The sequence below is a fragment of the Melospiza melodia genome, chromosome 15 (genome assembly GCF_035770615.1).
Source record: "Melospiza melodia melodia isolate bMelMel2 chromosome 15, bMelMel2.pri, whole genome shotgun sequence".
NCBI classification, from domain to species: domain Eukaryota; kingdom Metazoa; phylum Chordata; class Aves; order Passeriformes; family Passerellidae; genus Melospiza; species Melospiza melodia.
In genome coordinates this window covers 3,613,125-3,629,751 of record NC_086208.1, presented here as the reverse complement: position 1 = coordinate 3,629,751, position 16,627 = coordinate 3,613,125, and the positions used below count along the sequence as shown (strand labels likewise).

The 16,627-nt window shown below is 56.0% G+C and overlaps 1 protein-coding gene across 1 annotated transcript in view; it reads right to left on the bottom strand.

The window, feature by feature from the left end:
- Positions 1 to 2,846: 2,846 nt before the first annotated feature.
- CCDC33 (coiled-coil domain containing 33) overlaps positions 2,847 to 16,627 on the bottom strand; it is a 29,005-nt gene continuing 15,224 nt past the window's right edge. Inside the window, exons 2-8 of the mRNA XM_063170131.1 lie at positions 6,342 to 6,531; positions 5,793 to 5,881; positions 5,576 to 5,704; positions 5,403 to 5,460; positions 4,654 to 4,724; positions 3,907 to 3,954; positions 2,847 to 2,966 (exon numbers count right to left, since the gene is read on the bottom strand). Of these exons, the coding sequence (XP_063026201.1) occupies positions 2,847 to 2,966; positions 3,907 to 3,954; positions 4,654 to 4,724; positions 5,403 to 5,460; positions 5,576 to 5,704; positions 5,793 to 5,881; positions 6,342 to 6,531 (705 nt within the window). The remainder of the gene's footprint in view (positions 2,967 to 3,906; positions 3,955 to 4,653; positions 4,725 to 5,402; positions 5,461 to 5,575; positions 5,705 to 5,792; positions 5,882 to 6,341; positions 6,532 to 16,627) is intronic.

Below are 16,627 nucleotides of genomic sequence, written 5' to 3'. Positions count from 1 at the left end.
CATTCCTTCCTTTTATTTTATTTTCTCCCTTTTCCCCTCTCTTTTCCTTCCATTTTCTCCCCATTTCCCCCCATATTTTCCCCCCATTTTCCCCTCATTCATTCCACATTTCTCCCCCATTTTCCACCCATTCCTCCCCTACTTACCCCCAGATTCCTTCCCATTTTTTCAGTATTTTCCCCACATTTTCCCCCATTTCCCCCATTTTGCTGAATTCCCCCCCAATTTCCCCCTCATCCCCCCATTTTCCACTCATTTTCCCCTCATTTCTACCACATTAATTCCACATTTCTCCCCTTCCCCCCCTATTTCCCCCACATTTCCCACCCCATTCCCCCCCCATTCCCCTCCCTCATTTCTCCTCATTTCCTCCCCATTTCCCCCATATTCCTCCCCTATTTTCTCCTAATTTCCCCCACATTTCTCCCTCATTCCTCCCTCCTTTATTCCACCTTTCTCCCCCATTTCTCGATATTTTCTAACTCATTTCCTCCCAATTTCCCTCATTTTCCCCCATTTCCCCCTCACTCCTCCACCAATTTTGCCCCCATTTTCCCACCCATTTCCCCCCATTACTCCCCCATTTCCTGCCAGATTTCTCCCCATTTTATCTGATTTTATCTGTATTTCCCCCACATTCTCCCACATTTCTCCCCATTTCCCCACATTCCCCCCCCCATTTCCCTCTCCCTTTTCCCCCCATTTTCCCCAAATTCCCCCCTACTTTTCCCAGATTTGCCCCCCATTTCCCTCTCAATTTTTCCCGGGTTTTCCCCATTTCCCCCACAATTTTCCCACATTTCCCCCCCATTTGCCCCCCATTTTCCCCACCCTTTTCCTCACATTTCCCCCCCAGATTTTTCCCAGATTTCCCCCAGGTTTTTCCCCGGATCTTCCCCCATTTTTATTTCCCATTTTTTCCCCCATTCCTGCCTTGCTTGGAATCTCTCTCTCCAGGGATCCCCGCCCCAAATCCCCGCTGGGATTTCCTGGCTCAGCGGGATAATCCCGGGATAATTCCGGGATAATCCCATGGGGGGAGTGGCGGCCCTAATTCCCCAATTGTTGGGAAGATGGGATAAACTGCCATTTACATATCTGAGGAAAAAAGGGGGAAAATGAGGATTAGAGGAGATCAGAGAGGGGGAAAATTCCATTTTTACCTTTTATTTTCACCAGTCACCAAGGCAGGGTGGCAGTGCCCGGCATGCCTTGCCCATCCCCATGGAGACACGCCACACCCCTGTCCCCAACTGTCCCTGGGATGGTCTAGGGTGGGCAGGAGGGGACAGTGACACTTGGGGATGTCCCCAATTGTCGTTGGGATTGTCCAGGATGGACAGGAGGGACCCATGGTTAAGCAGGAGGGGACAGGGACACTCAGGGATGTCCCCAACCCTCCCTGGGGACTGGGATTGTCTGGGGTGGGCAGGAGGGACCCACGAGTGGGCAGTAGGGGACAGAGACACTCAGAGATGTCCTCAACCCTCAGAGATGTCCCCAGCTCTCCCTGTCCCCCTCCAGCAAATGTTCCTTCATTTCCGAGTCCCCAGGCATGGCAGAGGCCGGTGCTCGCTGTCCCCCTGTCCCCACCCAAAGGGTCTGGGGGCATAGAGGGGGACTCATGGAGGGAACCAGCCCTCTCTGGGGTGGGCAGGGGACACTGGGGACAGTGGGGACACTGGGGACACTGGGGACATTGGGGACATTGGGGACACTGGGGACATTGGGGACACTGGGGTCAGTGGGGACATTGGGGATGCTGGGGACCCTGAGGGAAACTAGGGACACTGAGAGACACTGGGGACACCAGGGACATTGGGGGTCATTGGGGACACTGGGCGTTGCAGTGTGATGTAATACCTTGTTTCAGCTATCCCAGCTCCTCCCTCAGGTGTGCCAACAACCTCTCCCTTTCCCTCCTCCCTGTCCCCTTGCTAAGTGCTGTCCATCAATCTTATTCCAGCAGGGGCCTCGTCTGATTGGCAAAAGTTCAAAAGATGGTTCTCAGCCCTGGGGTCATCGGGCTATGTGTCCAAGTCCAGGTGTCACTTGTCCCCTGAGCCTTCCCCCCTCCCACCTGGTTGGTGGCACACCTACCCCTTCCCTCCCCCTCTCCCCGGGCTTAAAAGACACCACAACCACCCGGTTCAGGGTTCTGTTGGAGCTGTTACAAGATTCAGAGATCCGTGACCCTGGAATAAAGCTCTGGATGAAAACCCTCCAGCAGGACCCGACTCCTTTTCCCTTCACCATCGCCTGAAGCCTTTCCATCAGATGTAAAACTGAGTTCCTGCTTGCCTGGACCTGTTCCAAGTGCCCAGCTGCAACTTCCAGCCAGCCAAAGGTGTCTCTGAGGTGAAAACCATTTCAGTTGCCACCTCTGGTCCAGCAGCAAGGCCAGATGAGCCCAGGCATGTTCCATTTGGCAATATTGGGATCTTATCTCAATAACTGGGGACACTGGGGACACTGGGGACACTGGGGGACACTCCTAGGGGAGGGCTCTGGGGTGCTCAGAGGGACACTGGGGACAATGGGGACATTGTGGTTACTGAATGACACTGGGGACACTGTAGGGTCACTGTAGGACAATGGGGACACTGAGGACATTGGGGGACACTGGGGACACTGCGGATCCTGAAGGAAACTAGAGACACTGGAGGACACTGGAGGACACTGGGGACATTGGGGACATTGGGGTCAGTGGGGACACTGGGGATCACTGGGGTCACTGGGGACATTGGTGTCAAGATCACTGTAGGACACTGGTGTCACTGTAGGATCACTGTAGGTCACTGTAGGTCACCGGTGTCACTGTAGGTCACTGTAGGGTCACTGTAGGGTCACTGGTGTCCCCAGTGTCCCCTGTCCCCGCTCACGAGGCCCAGGCCGTGCTCCCACTCCTGCAGGCGCGTCCCCAACTCCTGCTGGCCCCGAGCCCAGCTCCGGGCGGCCTCCTGCAGCTGGACAGACCCCAAAACGGGCTGGGGACCCCAAAATGGGCCGGGACAGACCCAAACTGGGCTGGGATTGACCCCAACTGGGCTGGGACTGACCCAAACGGGCTGGGACTGACCCCAAACGGGCTGGGGACCCCAAAATGGGCTGGGACTGACCCCAAATGGGCTGGGACAGACCCCAACCGGGCTGGGACTGACCCAAACCGGGCTGGGGACCCCAAACGGGCTGGGGATCCCAAAATGGGCTGGGACTGACCCAAAATGGGCTGGGGACCCCAAAATGGGCTGGGACTGACCCCAAACGGGCTGGGACTGACCCCAAATGGGCTGGGACTGACCCAAAATGGGCTGGGACTGACCCCAAACGGGCTGGGACTGACCCCAAATGGGCTGGGACAGACCCCAAACGGGCTGGGACTGACCCCAAACAGGCTGGGACTGACCCCACACAGGCTGGGACTGACCCCACATGGGCTTGGGACCCCAAATGGACTGGTACTGACCCCAAACGGGCTGGGACTGACCCAAACCGGGCTGGGACAGACCCCAAACGGGCTGGGGAGCCCAAATGGACTGGGGACCCGAAATCGCACTGGGTAACCCCAAACCTCACTGGGAGACCCAACCTGCCCTGCGAGACCCCAAAACATGATGGATGACCCCAAAAGGCTCTGAGTGACCCCAAACCAAGCTGGGTAACCCCAAACCGCGCCAGGTGACCCTAAAACACATTGGGTGACCCCAAACCACGCCAGGTGACCCCAAAACCACACTGGGTAACCCTAAAACACGCAGGATGACCCAAAACGTGCTGGGTGACTCCAAAGACACTGGGTGACCCCAAAACGGGCAGGGTGACCCCAAACCACCCTGGGTGACCCCAAACCACCCTGGGTGACCCCAAACCCCCGTGGGTGGCCCCACCCCGCCCCGCGGTGCCCACCTGCCTCTCCAGCGCCCGGGCCCGGCCCCGCTCCCGCTCCAGCCGCGCCAGCAGCTCCAGCTTCTCCCCGGGCCCCAGGAGCCGCTGCGGGCACGGGAACGGCGGGTCGGGATCGGCCCCGCGCCCGCGGCCACCCCCGGGTCCCCTCTGTCCCCAGTGTCACCCCCATGTCACCCCGGGACGGGTCCGGCTGTCCCCTCTGTCCCCGCTGCCACCCCCGGTGCCGTGTCCCCTCTGTTCCCTCTGTCCCGGTGCCAGCCCCGTGTCCCCTCTGTACCCGCTGCCACCCTGGGACCGAGTCCCCTCTGTGCCCAGTGTCACACACGGTGCCATGTCCCCTCTGTCCCCTCTGTCCCCGCTGCCACTTCTGTGTCCCCTCTGTCCCGGTGCCACCCCCGGTGCCGTGTCCCCTCTATCCCCAGTACCGTCCCCGGGCCTAGTGCCCTCTGTCCCCGGTGTCACCTCCACGTCCCCTCTGTCCCCACTGCCACCCCTAGTGCTGTGTTCCCTCTGTCCCCGGTGCCACCCCCGGAGCCGTGTCCCCTCTGTCCCCTCTGTCCCCGGTGCCACCCCCGTGTCCCCTCTGTCTCGGTGCCACCCCCGGGACGTGTCCCCTCTGTCCCGGTGTCACCCCCGTGTCCCCTCTGTCCCCGCTGCCACCCCCGGAGCCGTCTCCCCTCTGTCCCGGTGTCACCCCTCTGTCCCCTCTGTCCCCGGTGCCACCCCCGTGTCCCCTCCCGCTCTCACCGCGGCCCGGGCGGGTCCCGCCGGCTCCTCCCGCAGTCGCTTCTGGGCCAGCAGCGCCGCCAGGGTGGCACCTGCGGGGTGGCACCGGTGAGGTGGCACCTCTGGGGGCACACTGAGGACATTGTCCCGTGTCTCGTGTCCCTCCCCGGGCGGGGACAGGGGGGACAGCCAGCCCTGGCTTCTGCCCGGGGGCTCGGGAATGAGGGGGGGGACAGGGAGGGTTGGGGACATCCCTGAGTGTCCTTGTCCCTTCCTGCCCACCCTGGACCATCCCAGTCCCCAAGGAGAGTTGGTGATATCTCAGGGAGGGCTGGGGACATCTCTGAGGGTTGGGGACATCCCACATCCCTGAGTGTTTCTGTCCCCTCCTGCCCACCCCGGGGCCATCACAGGGACAATTGGGGACATCCCTGAGTGTCCCTGTCCCTGTGTCCCCATCCATGGGTCCCTCCTGCCCACCCTGGACCATCCCAGAAGACAACTGGGGACATTCCTGAGTGTCTCTGTCCCCTTCACACCACCCGCGGTTCTCTCGTGCCCACCCTGGACCGTCCAGGTCCCTGGAGGGTTGGGGACATCCCAGGAAGGGCTGGGGACATCCCCGAGTGTCCCTGTCCCCTCCTGCCCACCTCGGACCATCCCGGGAACAGTTGGGGACCCCCCGAATGTGGCTGTCCCCCCGCACCCACCCCGGGCCATCCCAGGGACAGCTGGGGACACTCCCGAGTGTCGCTGTCCCCCGCACGCACCCGCGGCTCTCTCGGCGCTCCTGTCCCGCAGCAGCAGCCGCTCCATGGCCTCGATCACCTGGGCACAGGGCACCGCTGTCCCCACGTCCCCAGGGCTCCGTGCCCAGCCCGTGCAGGGCCGGGGGGCGCTGGCGGGGTCCCCAAACCCGTCCTTGTCACGCGGGCCGTGTCACCTTGTCCTGCTGTCGCAGTGCCCGCTGCAGCGCCCCGGCCTCGGCCGCCCTGTCCTGGCAGCGCCGCCGTGCCAGCTGCTGCCACTGCCGCCGCTGGAGCAGCACCAGCTCCTTCTCGCGGTCGTTCTTCTGCGGGAGAAGCCCCGGGAGTGCCGGGCACGGCCCCGGGACAGCCCCGGGACAGCCCCGGGTGCCCGCCGTGCCCGCGGGGCCGTACCCGGATCAGCTCGTTCTGCAGCCGCTGCACCCGGTCCCGCAGCGCCCGCAGCTCCAGCGCGCCCGCCGCCAGCTCATGGGACAGGGTGGCTGTGGGGACAGGGCTGTCACCACCCACGGTGGCAGTGCCCAGCGTGTCCTGCCTGTCCCCATGGTGATACACGATGTCCCTGTTGCCCACCCAGGGTGGCAGTGCCCAACTCACAGCCCAGGGTGGCTGTAAGGAAGCACCACGTCCCGGTCACCCTGTCACTGTCGCCCAGGCAGGGTGGCAGTGCCCAGCATGCCTTGCCAACCCCCATGGTGACATGCCACATCCTTGTCACCCACTTGGGGTGGCAGTGCCCAGCATTTCCTGCCCGTCCCCAGGATAATGTGCCATGTCCCCATCACCCAGGCAGGGTGGCTGTGCCCGGCCTACCCTGCATGTCCCCAGGTTGACATGCCACATCCTTGTCACCCACATAGGGTGGCAGCGCCCTGCGTGTCCTGCCCATCCCCAGGGTGACACACCATGTCCCTGGCAGTGCCCAGTGTGCCCAGCACGCACCCAGCCTGTCCAGCAGCTCGTCCCGGGTCAGCACGTCGGTGTCAGTGCCGCGGAGCTGGGCTGGCTCCCGCAGCCGGGCCAGGCTGTGCCGCAGGTGCCCGTTCTCCGCCTCCAGGCTGGCGACACGGCGGCGCAGGGACAGCAGGTCCCCGGCCATCCTCTGCAGTGCCAGGCGGAGGCTGCCACCCCCCTGGGGACCAGAGCACGGCTGGCACTGCTGGACAGACAGGGACGTCCCCCCTGGTCCCAGGGATTGGCTCGGGATGAGGGTCAGACACACCATGGGAGAGCTGAGAGATGTGCAGATTGTCCCCTGCTCTTGTCACCATCCATGGATCCATGGATCCATCCATCCATGGATCCATCCATCATCCATCATCATCCATCCATCCATCATCCATCATCCATCCATCCATCCATCCATCCATCCATCCATCCATCCATCCATCCCTCCATCCATGGATCCATCCATCCATCCATCCATCCATGGATCCATCCATCATCCATCCATCCATCCATCATCCATCCATCCATCCATCCATCCATCCATCCATCCATCCATCCATCATCCATCCATCCATCATCCATCCATCCATCCATCCATGGATCCATCCATCCATCCATCCATCCATCATCCATCTGTCTATCATCCATCCCTCCATCCATCATCCATCCCTCCATCCATGGATCCATCCATGGATCCATCCAACCATCCATCATCCATCCATCCATCCATCCATCCATCCATCCATCCATCCATCATCCATCCATGGATCCATCCATCCATCATCCATCCATCCATCCATCCATCCATCCATCCATCCATCATCCATCCATGGATCCATCCATCCATCATCCATCCATCCATCCATCCATCCATCCATCCATCCATCCATCATCCATCCCTCCATCCATGGATCCATCCATCCATCCATCCATCCATCCATCCATCATCCATCCATCCATGGATCCATCCATCCATCCATCATCCATCCATCCATCATCCATCCATCCATCCATCCATCCATCCATCCATCCATCCATCATCCATCCATCCATCCATCCATCCATCCATCCATCCATCATCCATCCATCCATCCATTCCATCCATCCATCCATTCCATCCATCCATCATCCATCCATTCCATCCATCCATCCATCCATCCATCCATCCATCCATCCATCCATCCATCCATCCATCATCCATCCCTCCATCCATGGATCCATCCATCCATCCATCCATCCATCCATCCATCCATCCATCCATCCATCATCCATCCATCCATGGATCCATCCATCCATCCATCATCCATCCATCCATCATCCATCCATCCATCCATCCATCCATCCATCCATCCATCCATCCATCCATCCATCCATCCATCCATCCTTCTGTCCTTTCCAACCTTCTCCTCTCCTCTCACTTCCCCATCTCCCTCTTTTCCCTTTTTTCCCACCCGCCCCCTGTGGAATGTGGGGTTGGACCAGGGACCCCCAAACTCGGAGCTTTTTGGGGCTTTCCAGCTCTTTAACAGAGGGATGGGGTGAAGAACAACAGAGGGATGAACATTCCCAAAGATTCTCCTGGATTTTTTTTGGCTCGTGTGTGGCTGGAGATGCTGGGGACAGGGGGAAGAATTCCTGAGGAATTACCCTGGATCCCCTCGGGAAGGATCTCGGTGGCTGCAGGGGAGCCACGTGCCTTGGGAATGACCTCAGGAATGGCCTTGGCCACCAGCCTGGCAGGGGGTGACAGCCCTGGGGGACCTTGGGGACAGGGAAAGGGTGGCAGGAGCAGCCAGAGGCTCCAATTCTTCCTTCACATCTGCCGGGAGTAGGGAAATCCAGGAATTGCTTCATTGCCGAGATGAACAGCAGCCAAGCCTGGGGCTGTCCCCTCCCCGTGTGTCCCCGTGTCACTCACCGTGCTCTCCTGGCAGCGGGCAGGGACAGCCGGGCAGGCTGGGGCAGGCCGGCGCTCCGAGGGCGATTCCAGGCTCGGGATGTTCCCGTGCCTCCGGAGCGGCTCCTGCGCGGGCAGGGCCCGGCCCGGGGCTGGCAGGGACATCCCTGGGGGGGACACAGCTGGCAGGGACAGCAGGGACAGCGGGGACACGGTGGGGACGGGGATGGGGGTGAGGATGGGGATGAGCTGGGTGAGGGTGTCCCAGTCCTGTTCCTGGTTCTCCCATTCCCGATCCTGCTCAGTCCCATTCCTGCCATGTCTCATTCCTGATACCACCCTGTCCCCTTCCCAATCCCAGTGTGTCTCATTGCTGATCCAGTCTCCCATTCCCATTTCCACGCTGTCCCATTCCTGATCCTGCCGTGTCCTATTCCCATTCCTATTCCCATTCCTATTCCCATTCCCATTCCCATTCCTATTCCCATTCCCATTCCCATTCCCATTCCCTGTCCCAATCCCATTCCCTGTCCCAATCCTGTTCCCATTCCCAATCCCATCCCTGATTACATTGTGTCCCATTCCCATTCCCATTCCCATTCCCATTCCCATTCCCCATTCCCTGTCCCAATCATATCCCCATTCCAAATCCCATCCCTGATCCCTCTGTGTCCCAACTGCATTCCTGTTGCATTCCTGTTCCCATTCCCAATCCCATCCCCATGCCCATTTCCCATCCCCATTCCCAATCCCATCCTAATTCCCAATCCCTCCTCTATTCCCATCCTCTCCCATCCCCATTCCCATTCCCATTCCCTGTCCCAATCATATCCCCATACCAAATGCCATCCCTGATCCCACCGTGTCCCAACTGCATTCCTGTTGCATTCCTGTTCCCATTCCCAATCCCATGCCCATGCCCATTTCCCATCCTCATCCCTGTTCTCATTCCCATTCACAACCCCACCCCATTCCCACCCTGTCCCATCCCCATTCCCGTCGCCATTCCCATTCCTGATCCTGTTCCTGTTCCCCTTCCCATTTCATTCTCATTCCCAGTCCCACTGTGTCCCATTCCCATTCCCATTCCCATTCCCATTCCCATTCCCATTCCCATTCCCATTCCCATTCCCTGTCACAATCATATCCCCATTCCAAATCCAATCCCTGATCCCACCGTGTCCCATTCTCATTGCATTCCTGTTCCCATTCCCACCCCCATGCCCCTTTCCCATCCCCATCCCTGTTCCATTCCCATCCCCATCCCTATTCCATTCCCATTCCCATTCCCATTCCCATTCCCATTCCCATTCCCATTCCCATTCCCAATCCCATTCCCATTCCCATTCCCATTCTCGAACCCAAACCCTTCCCAAACAATTCCCAGGAATCCCTGGAATCCCGGGGACCGCGGGGATCGCGGGCACTCACGGGGCGGTGCCGGGAATACAGCGGGAGCAGGAGCCGCCGTTCCCGGGATGTTTCTGCAGGAGCCGCCGTTCCCGGGCAGTTTTTGCAGGAGCCGCCGTTCCCGGGATGTTCTCCCGGAGCAGGAGCCGCCGTTCCCGGGATGTTTTCCCGGAGCAGGAGCCGCCGTTCCCGGGATGTTTTCCCGGAGCAGGAGCCGCCGTTCCCGGAGCAGGAGCCGCCGTTCCCGGGATGTTTTCCCAGAGCAGGAGCCGCCGTTCCCGGGATGTTTTCCCAGAGCAGGAGCCGCCGTTCCCGGGCAGTTTTCCCGGAGCAGGAGCCGCCGCTCCCGGGGCTCACGCTGCTCCCGGCTCCGTTGCCACAACAGAGCGGAACCGGCCCTTGGGAAAACCCCGCCCGGAGCGGCTCCGGTCCCAAAACCCCGCGGGGATCCCAAATTCCAACGAGGGAACTCCAGGGGTGATCCCGAAATCCACCCGGGGCAATTCCAGGTGATCCCAAAATCCATATGGATAAATTCCAAGGACACCTCGGGGATTCCAAAATCCACACGGAGTAATTCCAGGGGTGATCCCAAAACCTGCATGAGGGAATTCCATGTGATCCCAAAATTCATATGGATGAATTCTAGGGACACCCAGGTGATCCCAAAATCCACACAGGGCAATTCCAGGGGTGATCCCCAAATCCACATGGATGAATCCCAGGGACACCCCAGGGATCCCAAAATGCACACGAGGTAATTGCAGGTGGCCCCAAAATCCACACTGGGTGATTCCAGGGGTGATCCCCAAACCCACAAGGATAAAATCCCAGTGACCCCAAACCCCATCTGGATAAATTCCAGGTGACCACAAAACCACAAGGACAAATTCCCAGCGACCCCCAAACCCACCTGGATAAATTCCAGGTCACCCCAAATCCCACCTGGATAAATTCCAGGTGCCCCTAAACCCCACAAGGACAAATTCCAAGTGACCCCAAACCCACCTGGATAAATTCCAGGTCACCCCCAAACCCACCTGGACAAATTCCAGGTCACCCCCAAACCCACCTGGATAAATTCCAGGTCACCCCAAATCCCACCTGGAAAAATTCCAAGTGACCCCAAATTCCACAAGGACAAATTCCAGGTGACCCCAAACCCACTGGATAAATACAAGGTGACCACAAATCCCACAACGACAAATTCCAAGCGACCCCAAACCCCACCTGGATAAATTCCAAGCGACCCCAAATCCCACCTGGATAAATTCCAAGTGACCCCAAACCCCAACTGGATAAATTCCCACTGATCCCAAACCCCACCTGGATAAATTCAAAGTGACCCCAAATTCCACAAGGACAAATTCCAGGTGACACCAAACCCACCTGGATAAATACAAGGTGACCACAAATCCCACAACGACAAATTCCAAGCGACCCCAAACCCCACCTGGATAAATTCCAAGCGACCCCAAACCCACCTGGATAAATTCCAAGTGACCCCAAACCCACCTGGATAAATACCAAGTGACCCTAAATCCCACCTGGATAAATTCCAGGTCACCCCAAATCCCACCTGGAAAAATTCCAAGTGACCCCAAACCCACCTGGATAAATTCCAGGTGACCCCAAACCCCACCTCGATAAATTCCAGGTGACCCCCAAACCCACCTGGACAAATTCCCAATGATCCCAAACCCACCTGGATAAAATCCAGGTGACCCCAAACCCCACCTGGATAAAGTCCAAGTTACCCCAAATTCCACAAGGACAAATTCCAAGTGACCCCAAACCCACCTGGATAAATCCCAGGTGACCCCAAATCCCACAAGGACAAATTCAAAGTGACCCCAAATCCCACCTGGATAAATTCCAGGAGACCCCCAAACACAAGGACAAATTCCAGGTGACCCCAAATCCCACCTGGAAAAATTCCAAGTGACCCCAAACCCACCTGGATAAATTCCAAGTGACCCCAAACCCACCTGGATAAATTCCAGGTGACCCCCAAACCCACCTGGACAAATTCCAGGTCACCCCCAAACCCACCTGGATAAATTCCAGATCACCCCAAATTCCACGTGGAAAAATTCCAAGTAACCCCAACCTACCTGGACAAATTCCAGGTGACCCCAAAACCCACCTCGATAAATTCCCAATGATCCCAAACCCCACCTGGATAAATTCCAGGTGACCCCAAATCCCACAAGGACAAATTCCAAGCGACCCCAAACCCACCTGGATAAATTTCAGGTGACCCCAAATCCCACCTGGATAAATTCCAAGTGACCCCAAATCCCACCTGGATAAATTCCAGGTGACCCCAAATCCCACAAGGACAAATTCCAAGCGACCCCAAACCCACCTGGATAAATTCCAAGTGACCCCACACCCACCAGGATAAATTCCAGGTGACCCCAAACCCCACCTGGACAAATTCCAAGTGACCCCCAAACCCACCTGGATAAATTCCAAGTGACCCCAAACCCACCTGGATAAATTCCAAGTGACCCCAAACCCACCTGGATAAATACCAAGTGACCCTAAATACCACCTGGATAAATTCCAGGTCACCCCAAATCCCACCTGGACAAATACCAGGTCACCTCCAAACCCCACCTGGATAAATTCCAGGTCACCCCAAATCCCACCTGGAAAAATTCCAAGTAACCCCAAACCCACCTGGATAAATTCCAAGTGACCCCAAATTCCACAAGGACAAATTCCAAGTGACCCCAAACCCACCTGGATAAATTCCACGTGACTCCAAACCCACCTGGATAAATTCCCAATGATCCCAAACCCACCTGGATAAATTCCAAGTGACCCCAAGTCCCACCTGGACAAATTCCAAGTGACCCCAAACCCACCTGGATAAATTCCAGGTGACCCCAAAACCACAAGGACAAATTCCAAGTGACCCCAAACCCCACCTGGATAAATTCCAGGTGACCCCAAAACCACAAGGACAAATTCCCAGTGATCCCAAACCCCACCTGGATAAATTCCAGGTGACCCCCAAACCCACCTGGATAAATTCCATGTCACCCCAAATCCCACCTGGAAAAATTCCAGGTGCCCCTAAACCCCACCTGGATAAATTCGAAGTGACCCCAAAACCACCTGGATAAAATCCAGGTGACCCCAAACCCCACCTGGATAAATTCCAAGTGACCCCAAACCCCACCTGGATAAATTCCAAGTGACCCCAAATCCCACCTGGATAAATTCCAGGTCACCCCAAATCCCACCTGGAAAAATTCCAAGTGACCCCAAACCCACCTGGATAAATTCCAAGTGACCCCAAACCCACCTGGATAAATTCCAGGTAACCCCAAATCCCACCTGGATAAATTCCAAGTGACCCAAAACCCCACCTGGACAAATTCCAAGCGACTCCAAACCCACCTGGACAAATTCCAAGTGACCCCAAATCCCACCTGGATAAATTCCAAGTGACCCCAAATCCCACCTGGACAAATTCCAGGTGACCCCCAAACCCACCTGGACAAATTCCAGGTGACCCCAAACCCCACCTGGATAAATTCCAGGTGACCCTAAATCCCGCAACGACAAATTCCAAGCGACCCCAAACCCCACCTGGATAAATTCCAAGTGACCCCAAACCCACGTGGACAAATTCCAGGTCACCTCCAAACCCCACCTGGATAAATTCCAGGTCATCCCAAATCCCACCTGGAAAAATTCCAAGTGACCCCAAATCCCACCTGGATAAAGTCCAAGTGACCCCCACACCCACCTGGATAAATTCCAAGTGACCCCAAACCCCACAAGGACAAATTCCAAGTGACCCCAAACTCACCTGGATAAATCCCAGGTGACCCCAAAACCACAAGGACAAATTCCAAGTGACCCCAAACCCCACCTGGATAAATTCCAGGTGACCCCCAAACCCACCTGGATAAATTCCAAGTAACCCCAAACCCACCTGGATAAATTCCAAGTGACCCCAAATCCCACCTGGATAAATTCCAAGTGACCCCAAATCCCACCTGGAAAAATTCCAAGTAACCCCAAACCCACCTGGATAAATTCCAAGTGACACCAAATCCACCTGGACAAATTCCAGGTGACACCCAAACCCACCTGGATAAATTCCAGGTGACCCCAAACCCACCTCGATAAATTCCAAGTGACCCCAAACCCACCTGGATAAATTCCAAGTGACCCCAAATTCCACAAGGACAAATTCCAGGTGACCCAAAATCCCACAAGGATAAATTCCAAGTGACCCCAAACCCCCCTGGACAAATTCCAGGTGACCCCCAAACCCACCTGGAGAAATTCCAGGTGACCCCAAACCCACCGGGACAAATTCCAGGTGACCCCAAACCGCACCTGGATAAATTCCAGGTGACCCCAAATTCCACAAGGACAAATTCCAAGTGACCCCAAACCCACCTGGATAAATTCCAAGTGACCCAAACCCACCTGGACAAATTCCAGGTGACCCCAAACCCACCTGGATAAATTCCAGGTGACCCCCAAACCCACCTGGATAAATTCCAAGTGACCCCAAGTCCCACCTGGATAAATTCCAAGTGACCCCAAATCCCACCTGGACAAATTCCAGGTGACCCCCAAACCCACCTGGACAAATTCCAGGTGACCCCAAATACCACAAGGACAAATTCCAAGTGACCCCAAACCCCACCTGGATAAATTCCAGGTGACCCCAAACCCACCTGGATAAATTCCAGGTGACCCCCAAACCCACCTGGATAAATTCCAAGTTACCCCAAATTCCACAAGGACAAATTCCAAGTGACCCCAAACCCACCTGGATAAATTCCTGGTGACCCCAAATCCCACCTGGATAAATTCCAGGTGACACCAAATTCCACCTGCAAAAATTCCAGGTGCCCCTAAACCCCACCTGGATAAATTCCAAGTGACCCCAAACCCACCTCGATAAATTCCCAATGTTCCCAAACCCAACCTGGATAAATTCCCAATGATCCCAAACCCAACCTGGATAAAGTCCAGGTGACCCTAAACCCCACCTGGATAAATTCCAGGTGACTCCAAACCCACCTGGATAAATTCCAAGTTACCCCAAATTCCACCTGGATAAATTCGAAGTGACCCCAAACCCCATCTGGACAAATTCCAAGTGACCCTAAACCCACCTGGATAAATTCCAAGTGACACCAAACCCACCTGGATAAATTCCAAGTGACCCTAAACCCACCTGGATAAATTCCAAGTGACACCAAGTCCCACCTGGATAAATTCCAAGTGACCCAAACCCCACAAGGACAAATTCCAGGTGACCCCAAACCCCACCAGGATAAATTCCAGGTGACTGTAAACCCCACCTGGACAAATTCCAGGTGACCCCAAACCCACCTGGATAAATTCCAGGTGACTGTAAACCCCACCTGGACAAATTCCAGGTGACCCCAAACCCCACCTGGAAAAATTCCAGGTGCCCCTAAACCCCACCTGGATAAATTCCAGGTGACCCCAAATCCCACCTGGATGAATTCCAGGTGACCCCAAATCCCACCTGGATAAATTCCAAGTGACCCCAAACTCACCTGGATAAATCCCAGGTGACCCCAAAACCACAAGGACAAATTCCAAGGGACCCCAAACCCCACCTGGATAAATTCCAGGTGACCCCCAAACCCACCTGGACAAATTCCAAGTGACCCCAAACCCACCTGGATAAATTCCAGGTAACCCCAAATCCCACCTGGATGAATTCCAGGTGACCCCAAATCCCACCTGGATAAATTCCAAGTGACCCCAAACCCACCTGGATAAATTCCAAGCGACCCCAAACCCACCTGGATAAATTCCAAGTGACCCCAAACCCCACAAGGACAAATACCAAGTGACCCCAAACTCACCTGGATAAATCCCAGGTGACCCCAAAACCACAAGGACAAATTCCAAGGGACCCTAAACCCCACCTGGATAAATTCCAGGTGACCCCCAAACCCACCTGGATAAATTCCAAGTAACCCCAAACCCACCTGGATAAATTCCAGGTCACCCCAAATCCCACCTGGAAAAATTCCAGGTGCCCCTAAACCCACCTGGATAAATTCCAAGTAACCCCAAACCCACCTGGATAAATTCCAAGTGACCCCAAATCCCACCTGGATAAATTCCAAGTGACCCCAAATCCCACCTGGAAAAATTCCAAGTAACCCCAAACCCACCTGGATAAATTCCAAGTGACACCAAATCCACCTGGACAAATTCCAGGTGACACCCAAACCCACCTGGATAAATTCCAGGTGACCCCAAACCCACCTCGATAAATTCCAAGTGACCCCAAACCCACCTGGATAAATTCCAAGTGACCCCAAATTCCACAAGGACAAATTCCAGGTGACACCAAAATCCCACAAGGATAAATTCCAGGTGACGCCAAACCCACCGGGACAAATTCCAGGTGACCCCAAACCCCACCTGGATAAATTCCAGGTGACCCCAAACCCCACCTGGATAAATTCCAGGTGACCCCAAATTCCACAAGGACAAATTCCAAGTGACCCCAAACCCACCTGGATAAATTCCAAGTGACCCAAACCCACCTGGACAAATTCCAGGTGACCCCAAACCCACCTGGATAAATTCCAGGTGACCCCCAAACCCACCTGGATAAATTCCAAGTGACCCCAAGTCCCACCTGGATAAATTCCAAGTGACCCCAAATACCACAAGGACAAATTCCAGGTGACCCCCAAACCCACCTGGATAAATTCCAAGTTACCCCAAATTCCACAAGGACAAATTCCAAGTGACCCCAAACCCACCTGGATAAATTCCTGGTGACCCCAAATCCCACCTGGATAAATTCCAGTGACACCAAATTCCACCTGCAAAAAATTCCAGGTGCCCCTAAACCCACCTGGATAAATTCCAAGTGACCCCAAACCCACCTCGATAAATTCCCAATGTCCCAAACCCAACCTGGATAAATTCCCAATGATCC